The sequence below is a fragment of the Rattus norvegicus genome, chromosome 2 (assembly GCF_036323735.1).
Source record: "Rattus norvegicus strain BN/NHsdMcwi chromosome 2, GRCr8, whole genome shotgun sequence".
NCBI classification, from domain to species: Eukaryota; Metazoa; Chordata; class Mammalia; order Rodentia; family Muridae; genus Rattus; species Rattus norvegicus.
This window is the reverse complement of record NC_086020.1, coordinates 207,433,892-207,446,206: the sequence shown is the minus strand read 5'-3', so window position 1 is coordinate 207,446,206 and position 12,315 is coordinate 207,433,892. Positions and strand designations below refer to the sequence as shown.

The 12,315-nt window shown below is 41.4% G+C and overlaps 1 protein-coding gene across 2 annotated transcripts in view; it reads left to right on the top strand.

Moving 5' to 3' along the window:
- Positions 1–247: 247 nt before the first annotated feature.
- The window catches only part of Agl (amylo-alpha-1, 6-glucosidase, 4-alpha-glucanotransferase), a 56,011-nt gene continuing 43,943 nt past the window's right edge, over positions 248–12,315 (top strand). Inside the window, exons 1-2 of one of the 2 annotated variants that reach the window (XM_006233229.5) lie at positions 248–483; positions 1,034–1,183. In XM_006233229.5, the coding sequence (XP_006233291.1) occupies positions 1,102–1,183 (82 nt within the window). In that variant the 5' untranslated portion in view covers positions 248–483; positions 1,034–1,101. Of the gene's footprint in view, positions 958–1,033; positions 1,184–12,315 lie in introns of both variants that reach the window. The other variant, NM_001108564.1, reaches the window with a different exon arrangement.

The window sequence follows — 12,315 nt, the reverse complement described above, 5'->3', positions numbered from 1 at the left end:
AAAGCCAAACATCACAGAGAATTTTAAGAAACTTGGTTTTTCCTAACTTGCATTTTCTTTACAAAAAGGACAACCCTAACTGAACATTACCCCTGCTCATCTTCACTCCTTAATTCACTTAAGGAAAAGTGATTGTGCATCAGAGAAATGACCCCCTCAAACCCAGACCCCGTCATCCCCTCGCCTGGCCCACCTCTCGCGAGACTAGCTGTCTGCGCTAGCGGGAGCGAAGGCTCCCGGAAGTGGGCGGGGAGGCAGGGCCACGCCCCCTGGGCTTGTCCCGGGGCCCAGCGGAGCTCGCAAGTCCTTCGGCCGCGGGGGGCGGAGTCTCGGCGGCCCCGGCCTGTCACTGTCTCTTGGCCTGGGTCCCGGCTCCCCTCCCCGTGCCCTTCACGGCGCCCTGCCCTCCCGGGTGCCGCCGCTCGGCCCCGCGTTCCCGCTGTACCCGGCTCCCGCTCCCGACGCCGCACGTCTATCCCGCTTGTAAGTGTCTGGAATGCGTCCGGCTCTGGACGCGCATTCTTTCTATCTATAGCAGCTCTGTACATCGCAAGCCGCCGCAGCTATTCCCGGGGCAGCAACTGCTTCCCTCTCGAATCACCTCCCTATTGGTGGCTTCAGACCCGAATTTGGGAACGGGGCGCTCTTCCACCTGTTCAGCAGCCTGATCTCCTGGAGGCTGCAGTGCCATTTGGAGCTTACAGGGCCCTCTGGCTCAGGGACGGAATTTATGCCACTGATCTCCAGGGTTTTCGCGGATGCATTGCTTTTCTCTGAGAATGTTTTAAGGGGTTTTTTGGTCTGTTCTGTTTTGATCAGAGTGTAAGACTCTACGTCTTTGCTTCAGGCTTTCTTATTCTGCTCCAAGAGAGAAGAAACTTCTTGCTTGTCGGACTTTACTGACAAGATTTCATTCTTTCTCTTTGCTCTTCTTGGCTTTAACCATATCTAGGACATGTAAGTGCCGCTGTCAACTCCGGAGAGTTTTAGGTCATATTTCCTTTTTTTCTAATAACTCCACTTTGTTTTATAGGGGTAACTCATTCCACTTCGGAGTTCTTTTAATTCTACGGAAAGAGTTCAGATCCCCCAGAGGCCAAAATGGAACACAGTAAGCAGATTCGAATTTTACTATTGAACGAAATGGAGAAGCTAGAGAAGACCCTCTTCAGACTTGAGCAAGGTCAGTCACCAGTTGTTTGATGAGTTCTTTTTATATCTTTTAATGCATTAACACTCTATTAGATTGTTTTAAGCTTCAAATTAGAGACTGGGTGTTGGCTGGCATAGCTCAGTGATAGAATGCATGCTTAGCATAAATGAGGCTCTAGATTCAGCCCTTTGCAGAACTCACAGACACACACCAAAATAACTTTACGTTAGATGAAACTTCATAGATCTTGATTTGTGCCAAACTGGCACTGTGTCCCACATCAGTGGTGAGTAATGAATGTTTATGTTGATTAAGAATAGATCTTTCCAGTTAGCACAGTGATAGCACAGTTCACTTTGTGGCAGACTACCACCTAAGGGACAGGTTATAGGAAGTCCCTCATGGGTAGAACTTGTGCCTAGTCTGGATTCAGGCCCTACCCAGGGAGAAAAAGAAGTGGTAGTAAGTACATATGCAGTTAGAAGACCGAGCGTGCTATTTGTAATAGCACTTATTGTTACAACTTGTGAAATCATATGGAATTTAGCTTTGCATATATCTGAGGGGTGGCTTTTTAGAGCACAGGCTTTTCATTTGTTGAGCTTAAGCATTGGTAAGAGAGTACAGCAGAAAGCACAGTAAGCCTGCTTACACTACCAGAAGCCTCTCAAGCGAGTAGAAGATGAAGCCAAATACAGTGAAAATCTGATCAGGTGATGTTGGAACATTTGAGCTATCGTTTAAAAAACTAAACTGAACTAGGGCTCTAGCTAAGTGGTATAATACTTGCCTAATACAAGCAAAGTCTTGGGTTCAAACCCCAGCATCACAAAAATCTGTAAATAAACGTAAGATCAAAGATGAATTTGTAGTTCTGTAAGACGTGTTAACAGATGCTTCACATTCAGTGTGAAAACAGTCCACTGATGATTTATAAATATAAGCTGTAAAATACAAGGACAAAAACCAGCCGTCTGGGATATACTCAATGAACATTGTTAAACATCTTGAAGAATTTTTCTTTAATGTTTTAAAAGTCAGGTTTTTGAAAAACCATCTACTGTGTTGCCTTGCTGCTGAATGGTCCTCGTCTTCCAAGTTTGTTTGGGGTTTTGGATCACTGAGTTCTGGCTCCAGCTTGGCTCTCCTGACTCTGCACTTTCTGGTGTTGGTTTGCCCTTCTCTGCTGTCTTCAGTATTCCTGTCACTTTGGTGTCTCTTCTCAGGCTCTGTCTTCCTCATTCCAGTTAATGGCCAGTACCTGCCTGGTTCCCTTCTTGCTCTGTTCATCTACCGTCAGATACCATGAGTTCTCACCATCTGGGCTCTTGCCTCTCTGCTGAGGCCTCTTTGAAATAATGGCCTCAAGTGTCACCTTTTTCTTGTAAGCTTTTAAATCAAATATAATGACAAAGGTAGGGAGGCAACCTTCATTCATTCATTCACTCACTCATTCAAGCTATTAATGGACAAATTTCATTAATTTTTAAGTATTAATTTCCTTGTAAATATATGTTGTTCTCCTGTGGAGTTTAGTTTTAAGATTGTAATCTAGTAATGTTGAGCTTTGTAGCAATAGAGTCGTAAGTAGCAACAATGTATTGGTCTTTCTGCTTCTCAGTCCACTCCACAGAGCTTAGCTTTGTTCTGATACTATTCTGTAGACTAGTTATAAGGTAGCTATGCTAGGCTATACTCTCATCCCCCTTTACCAATTCTTAGTGATGTCTTCTGTCTTCATATTTTTGCAGGCTAGAATCTTCCTATGATGTCACCTCTTTGTCATCTCTCTTTAAACTCAATTTCTTTCTCATATCCCTCCCTGTTTGTCTCTTCCATCTAACCAAATGTGAGAGTCTAAATCATCTTCTTATTCAGTCTTTTCCCTTTTGATCTATGGGACCTCTGCCTGCTTCCAAGACATTCTGAATGGGACTGCACTTTTTCCTGCCAAGACTGAATCTCTCTGTTCCCTGCCTTTAGTGTCTGAATCTAGAGTTCTACATTCTGTCCTGCTTACTCCCATCTCAAGTGTCTTTTCTCGTGCTGTGCTTACATCTCCACTCCTGTCAGATCCCTCTGTATCTGTTGTACCTTTAACATTCATTCTGTGTTTTCAATATCCAGTTAAAGTGCCTTAGTGAAGACTTCCTGTAGTTTTTCACTGTCTCCTTGATTTGGTCTCCAGGTTCACAGTGGACACAGAGCAATTAAGTGCTGAACAATGAAGCAGCCGCTAAAGCTTGCTAGGAATACAGTGAGGTTTGTGAGGACAGGACAGTTTACAGACTTAGAGCTATGCGTAACACTTAATAAATATCCACTAACTAATTCTTTTAAAAATCATTTGTTTATTTTCTGTATATGAGTACACTGTAGCTGTCTTTAGACACACCAGAAGAAGGCATCAGATCCCACTACAAATAGCTATGAGCCACCATGTGGTTCCTGAACTCAGGACCTCTGGAAGAGCAGTCATTGTTCTTAACTGCTGAGTCATCTCTCCAGCCCCCAGACTAATTCTTAAACCCAAGCAAAAACTAATCCAAACTGGAAAAGCTTCTAAGTTGCTTGAAGAGGCAAACTGAATAGTATCAGCTGGACAGTGGTGGCACACACGTTTAATTTCAGCACTCAGGAGATAGAGGCAAGCAGGTGTTTGAGTTCAAAGATGGCTTAGTCAACAGAACAAGTTCCAGGACAAGCTATACAGACTCTGTCTTGAAAAAAAAAAACCCAAAAACCCAAACAAAATGAAAGTTCAAAGAATAATGTTCAGTCTATACCACTAAGTAAATCCAGTAAACCCATCCATTTTTTTTTAATAATTCGTGATCATATTTTTTGAGATCAGTGGTTTTCAGCCTTCCTAACCCTGTGACCCTTTGACACAGTTCCTCATGTTGTGGTGACTCCTAACCATGGAATTATTTTGTTGCTGCTTCATAGCTGTAATTTTGCTAGTTATGTTATGAATCGTAATATACATATCTGCTATGCAGGATACCTAAAATATGCGACCCCAAAAGGGTTTGTGATGAACAGGTTGAGAACTGCTCTTTTAGAAGGCAATTTTTGATGTGAAAGAAATATTGAATAGAGGGAACATTGGGATAAGAAATCATTGAGAAGACCCTTTAAAAAAATCCTGTCTATTCTATTTACATACCTTTAATGCCAGCACTCGGAGGCAGAGGCAAGTGCATCTCTGTGAGTTCTGGACCAGCCTGGTGGTGTACATAGAGTTCTAGGCCAACCAGAGCTACACAGTGAAACCCTGTCCCCTCTCCACCTTAAAAATTGTGACTGGGCTGGGCGGATGGCTCAGTGGATAAAGCGCCTGCTGGACAAGCACTCACTAAGAGCTGGGTGTACCTGGAATCCTAGCATTGGGGGTTCAGAGACAGGTAGATCTAGGGGGCTTGCTGGCCACCCAGTCTGACCAGTCAGTGAGCTCCATATTCAATGAGAGACCCATCTCAAACAAACAAACAAACAAACAGAAAAGTAAGGATGACTGGAGAGATCTCAGTAGCTGAGAGCTCTTGCACTCTTGCACCCACATGGCTACTTACAACTTCCTGGAACTCTAGTTCTGGGGTGTCTAACACCCTCTTCTAGTTTTTGTGGGTCACACACACACACACACACACACACACACACACACACACAACACATACATACATGTGAGCACTCATACATACACATAAAATAAAAATAAATAAATCTACTTTATTTTTTTACTCTTAAGACAGAGAAGAATTATGGAAGACAACCAATGTCAATCAATGGCTTCTGCAAGCACTCTCAGCTGCACACACCTGCACATACATTATACACAGGAAAATAAAGAAAACAGTCAAACAGTCATACCAGGTTAAAGATGAGACTGAACAGTATCAGAGTTGAAAAGGGAGACAATAAGAAAACTCATAGACTTGGTGACAATTAAATGTGAAGAAAAACACTGATATTTGGGTTTTTATATTTGACTCAAACCCTTCTCAGCTTTTATTTTTTCTGTAAGAACCAGTTATAATTTTCAACACTGACATCCTATAGATTCCTCAGACTCAAGTAAAAGTCCCAAGTAATTATCTGTTTTAATCAAATTAGAGTCTTTTAGTTTTCCTTGTCTCATTGTGTATCAGAAAATGAACAAATTTAGCATTCCTCAAGCCTGAAATTGATTCTTCCATCTTTTGTATAGGTCGATTTACAATTTACAGTTTTTACTATATTTATCATTACTGTGTGACATGTATATGCAACATGTGTGGGGTGTGTGTGTGTGTCTGTGTCTGTTGGGGAGAAGGAAGTGTGTGACTGCAGGCTCGCTCATGCCAGTGAGAATGCATGGAGAGCAGAAGAGCTTTTGGGAATTGGCTCTCATCTTCCACAGAGGTATTCCACAAGGAACTCAGGTTTGTTAAGCTCGGTGTCAAGCATTCCAGGCTTGGTGGTACACACCTTCTAGGACAGCCAGGGCCACACAAAGAAAGCCTGTCTTGAAAATAAATAAATGAATAAATAATAACAACCAAAAAAAACCCTAACATCAACAAAAATTAAATAAAATGTGCATTCGCAAATGTTTTCTTTTTTAAAAAAGATTTATTTTTCATTTTACGAGTATGTTTGCTGGCTGGCATGAGTTTATGTGCAGCATACACATATATATATGCAGGTGCCCTCAAAGACCAGAAGGTATTGAGTCCCTTAAACTGGAATTAGGTGCGGTTGTGCGCTGCCTGATGTGGGTGCTGGACAGGGAGCCCAAGTCTTCTGTAAGGGGGACAGGCACTTTACCTGCTGAGCCATCTCTCTAGCTGCGAAGCTTTCTTTCTTGAAGCCATCGACCCACCGCCCAATGGGGAATTTTTGTTTACAGTAGTAATTTAATCCTTTATCCTCCTAGCTAGCTGTCTACAAGATGTCTCTGTCTGTCCAAGTAAAGCGTTGTTAGTGTTAACGTTAACCAGATAGCCACACTGTGTACTGTTGTGACCTAAGCTAATTTTAGCAGAGGTATTTCATGTACTACAGAAAACCTGCTCAGGTTCAGTGATTTGACTGAGCAGTTTAGAGTGGCTTTGAGCTTTGGGGATACTTCCTAATCCCCTACTGGGATAGAGAAATAAAAGATAACATCTTTCTTTGAAAAGAATTGAATTTGATAACATATGAATGGACACTGATGCTCTCAGTCAGTGAATTGAAAACAAAAAGGAAGAAGGTATAGTCTAATGGAAGCTCACAGGCCCCTCCTTATTTGTTGTAGTGTTCCTTGAATTGCACCTGTACCTAACTAGTGGATAAGTCATAGTGTTTTAAATCATACAGATTTACGTTGTAGCTTCATAGTAGAGCATTAATGTAACATGCTCAAGGCCCTAGATGCCATCCTTAACCCCACAAAAAAAAGTAAATGAAAATTTACAAGTTAGAATCTTTCAAAAATTTTATAACAAGAGGAGAAATAACTACGAACATCTCTTTTACGTCTTAGAAATTGTCGAACCTAGCCAAGCATGAAGGTGCACTTAGAAGGCAGAGGCAGGTGGCTCTCTGTTGAGTCCTAGGTCAGTCCTGGCCTACATAGTAAGTAAGACATAGACAGAAAGCAAGAAGTCAGGGAAGCATGGTGGGGTCGGGGTAGGGAGCATGACATGACAGTGAGATCGACTGACTTAAAGATGAGCTAGAAGGGTTTGAAACTTACTCATTCAAATTTGTCCTTTTTAGAAGTTCTATCTGCCTTTTATCATGTGAAACTTAGAAAATCTCATTAGAAAAGACCCCAAAACTTTGTGTGACTGCTGAGGCAATGCAAGTGAGAGCTTTGAAGCTGAGTGTGGAGCAGAGTCAGGTTTCCTGTGCTGTGCAAGTGTGAGACCTTTAGAGCTTTTCCATCCCCTGCTCTTCTGTAGCTAACCAACTCTGCACTGGGACACGAAAGCAGCCAGACAAGACATAAACGAAGTGGTGTGCTTGTGTTCCAGTAAAACTTTATTTGTAGAAATGTGTTGAGCCAGGTAGTTTCCCTTATTATTGCCAAGCGTTCTGATTATTTACTTTAGAAATGCTTTTGTTATTACATGATTTTATCTATATAAGGGAATACCTGCCACCTTTACAAATTTTCTAATCTATTTCATCTCTTGTAAATAAAAACTTCACTTGGTTTTCCAAGTATAAATATAGATTAGCTTGTAAAAATAATTACTAAGTGTCAGGAAAAATAGATATTATCCAACCAGATCTTAGCAAAAGTCTACATAATTGGCGAATGGAATTCACAATTAAGGTCAAGTTTTAGTATGTATAATTACCAAGAACTCCTTTTTTAAATCTATGTTTGGATACGTGTGTGTGTGTGCGTGTGTGTGTGTGTGTGTGTGTGTGTGTGTGTGTGTGCGTGTGTGTGTGTGTGTATGTGTGTGTATGTGCATGTGTATATGTGTATGTTGTGTGTGTTTGTGTGTGTGTGTGTGTGTGTGTGTGTGTGTGTATTGAGGCTCAAATAGTTGAGGCTATTTAAGCCATTTGCCAGCATAAGCAGAATTTGTAATATTTAAATTACATGACTACAAAATTTAAAGTAAGACTTTAAAAAATAGTGAATCTTGCAGGGTTGGGGAGAAGGCTGAGGTGACTTGTGCTTCCTGCTTGTACAGACAACTTTGGTTCTCAGTGCCCACATTACTGCCCGTCACCCCAGTTTCAGAAGATCTGGCCTCTGAGGACACTGGTGTTCATACGTGCATATAGCCACGCACATATACACACATATTACAGATAACCAGAGTCTGAGAGGTGTCTGAGGAGGTGAGAGCACTTGCTCCTCTTGCAGAAGTCCAGGTTCAATTCCTAGCACACACAGGATCATACAAGCTATCCGTGATTCCAGTTCTAAGGGATCCGATGCCTTCTTCTGACCTCTGAGAGCACCAAAAGTGCATGTAATTTACATATACATATGCAGAGGAAATACTCAGACATAAATAAATGAAAAAATATAACCTTAAAATTGTAAACTAATTAAAAATAAATCTTTAAAAAATGGTGAACTTTTAAAAAGTAATAAATATTCAGCTATATTGTTTCCTTGATGGTGTCTGCTTTATATGTATTAGTATTTTGTCTGCATGTATACATATGTGTACTTTGTGCATACCTGGTGCCCATGGAGGCCAAACAGGGTGTTGGATTGCCTAGAGCTGAAGTAAGGTTATTGGTATTGGATATGGAAAATAGGTTTCAGCCACTTTGCATTTGATTTGGGGTTACTTAATTTACACAGTTTATAAGAACAGTGCCACATATACACACAGTATTTGAAGAATATGCTCGAGAGAGATACCCCCATTACTCCAAATACTGTTTGAGAGAGTCTAGGTGAGTTTTAACCTTTGTACTACAGTTTCTCTGAAGCATTGTGTAATTACTAAAGCAATATTTGTATAAACTTAAGAAACAAGTTGTTTAAATATCAACAATGCCTCTGATATCTGTGCATGTTCTAAATGTTACTACTTTTCCTGGTGATAAATTTAATTATTCTTAGAAAGACGTAGAAATTTATAATCTTAAACATTGTAATTTTTTATTTCATTTGTTAATTGAGATGGATCTTGCTATGAGATGATTTTTTTTTTTCTGATGACAGTCCCTAGCCCTGGCTGACCTGAGCACACACATATACACATTACACGTACACCTTCCTACCCCCCCCTTTCTCCCTCTCCCCTTCCCTCCCTCCCTCCCTCCTGCCCTCCCCCTACCCTCACAAGAGAGCTTTTGTTTTGTTTTTAAGACAGGATCTCATGCTGTGGCCTAGTCTGGCTTTGAACTCCATAGTTTCCAGGTTGGCCATGAAACTGTGATCTGGTTGCCTCAGCCTTCTGAGTTTTAGGAATAAAGGTGTGCAAGTGTGCAGTGTGTGCTACCCCAGGTGTTTTAATCCTCTGTGCAGTTATTTTCTAAATCTATGTCATTATTAATCATCTTTAATTTTACAATTATTTTCTCAAGTACAAAATGATAGGAACATCTTAAAAGTATCAGAAAAATGTTGTGACCTATTTGTGATAATATCATACTATATATTTTCTATTTGTCTTCTTACTCTGTTTTAGCCATATTCTTTTTTCCCAGAAGGATTTCTTTTTCTTTTCTTTTTTTTCAGAGCTGGGGACCAAACCCAGGGCCTTGTGCTTGCTAGACAAGCACTCTACCACTGAGCCAAATCCCTAACCCCTTCCCAGAAGGTATTCAAAAGGTGCCATTGATAGCATCTTATCCACAGTAGAATTTCCTTCAAAATGGGCATCAGTCTTCTCAAACCCTGTGCTTTTATCAGCGGATTTACAGACTATCTAAATCCTTTGTTTTCATGGCAAAACCTGCATTGGCAGCACTGGGGCATCAGAAGCAAAAGGATCCCTGCCCACTTGATACTGGCCTCTGATCAGGACTGGTAACTTTAGGGCAGCCAGAACTACAGAGTAAGACCTTACTCAAACAAACAAACAAATGAATAAAATTTAGACTTCATTCCCTAAACGTTTATCCTAAAGCTGTAACAATCCAGGCATATCTTTAGACACTGTTGTTCTGTATCTAATTTTTCTACCAAAGTCTTCACACTGTCACAGCTGTCTGTGAGGAGTGAACTCAACCTTTCCCAGTTCATGTTATTGTTATTGTTAGCACCACCTTGAGTCACAAATACTGTTAATGGCATCTGGAGTCCACCTGACACGTTGCTATTGATGGCACTGTAGTCTTACACACTGTATTCCTTAAATAGTAAATATGTGACAGTCAGTTTTACCCCTTCATCCTCAGGCTACAGACATTAAACAAGTTATATTAGCACCCATGACATTAGTCTCAGTTTAAGTTTCTTCCTGCCCTCTTGGGTGATCTAGTTCATTGTCAGTAAACTCTAATAGTTTTAAAGGACCCATTTTTTTCTGAACGTAGATATCAGAATGCACTAAAATACTCAGAAAGCCTTACTGTAAGCTCTCATCCTGGGCGTGTTGTTTATAGATCATAGGAAAAGTAGATTTCATCTAGTCCTGTAGAGTCACCTGCAGGCACTAGCTGCACCCCCACTCCTGAGGGGCTCAGCCTGTCCTCTGAAGCATTGGGGCTGGGCATTACCTGTCTGGTGCTATGGAGTCCTCTGTCCATCTTGCTCTAATGTAAGACTCTCAGCTATACTGAAAATCCCTTGTCTAGGGGCCACTCTTGGAAGTTACCTGAACCAGATCTGCAGCTTCTACATTGGCATTTGCTATTTCAATGTGGAATTTTTGTATTGGAGAGGTGAATTCCTCTTCTTAAGTCAGATGAGCTAATTTCTACTGCCCTCCGCAGCTTCCTCACTTCCCTCGGCTGTCAGAATTGAAGCCACCAAAGGCCTTGCTCTAAGATAGGCTTTTGCTTCAGGGAATGTTTGGCTGTGTCCGTTGTTGATGCGGACCACTAAGTCATGCCAGCAGTGCACTCACAGGAAGAGCACCCCTACGTACGGCTCACTAGGCATGCGCTGAACTTTAGCACACCTCCCTTGTAATGTACCTCCTGTGCTGATTCAAAAGGAGAGGCAGGCCGCTCTGCTTTTCTCCTGGACAGTTAAGGCTATTGATTATCCTAACAAAGGCACCATCATGCTCAGGAAATTGGGTGGCCTGAGGCAATGCGGAAGGACGGAATCAGCTGTAAGAGCAGTCTTAGCGACAGGTTTGGCAGCTACATTCTGCATTTTAAGTGGGTGTGGTTCATGATACTATAAAACAAATTAGCATCAAAGATCACTGATGCAGAACAGCAAATAGAATAGAAATGAAGACAGTTGAAATTGTGGCTATATGAACATGCACTGCTGTTCTTCAGAATGATATTTATGTCTGTATATGTGTACGTATGGATGTCCAAACATATGCAGATGTACATGTATGTGTGGTTGTTTATGTTCATGTGAAGGCAAGATTAACCCTGGGTATTGTTCCTCAGGATGACTGTCTCCTTTTTAGAGACAGATTCCTCACTGGACTGGGACTGACAGTGAGGCTAGGCTGGTGCCAAGGAGCCCTCTGTCTCCTTTATCCCAATGTTGGGATTACAGAGTGGGCGCGCCTAAGCCCAGCTTATTATATGGATTCTCGGGATCAAACTTGGGTCCTCACACATGGATGGCAAGCACTTTACAGGCTGACTTATATCCCTCATGCCAGAATGGTTGTGCATGTGCGTGCATGTGTGTGTGTGTGTGTGTGTGTGTGTGTGTGTGTGTGTGTGTGTGTGTGTGTATGCATGCATGTATAAATGTGGAGGTAGTCTTACTGAACCCAGAGCTTACCTATCTGGCTAGACAAGCTGGATAGCAAACCATAGGGATCCTCCTGTTGCCGCATAATCTTCTTTTCTTACTTATTTGCTGTCCATTGCTTATGGTGACGACCACTCTAGAACTGAAGCTCAAGGTGAGTGAGATGGTCCTGGTAAAGGCCCCTCCTACCAAGCTCCATGACCTGAATTCAGTCCACGATCCACACAGCGGAAGGAGATAACTAACTCTTGCAAGTTGTCCTCTAACCCCCTGCCATGGAACATGTATGCACACAGACTCATAGGTTTGACAACTAAGTTCTCCAACTTTAGTGGGCATGGTTCATGATACATGATAAATATATAAACATTTTGAAAGAATGTAAATCTCAGGAGTCAGCTGATTTATTCATTGTTACAGGATAGGTTTTCATTGTATGATTTTTATTAATTTTGTTGCATGTTTCATATACATTATAACTATTAGTATATTCTCCTTTTATTTGTCTTTCTTTTCTTTTCTTTCTTTCTTAATTTTCTTTCAGACAGGGTTTCTCTATGTAGCCATGGCTGTCCTGGAATTCTGTAAACCAGGCTGTCCTTGAACTTACAAAGATCTGCCTGCCTCATGCACTACAAGGCATGCACCACCACACCCAACAGTGTATTCATTCTCAATAAGCAAGTTCATTAAGCTTTAAGAGTTCTACTCAGAACCTTCCCCACCTTCTTCAGTTGTGTTTGCCCATCATGAATTGAGATACATCTATATATACATTTCATTTTGTTTTTTAATGGGTCTCACATAGCTCAGGCTGGCC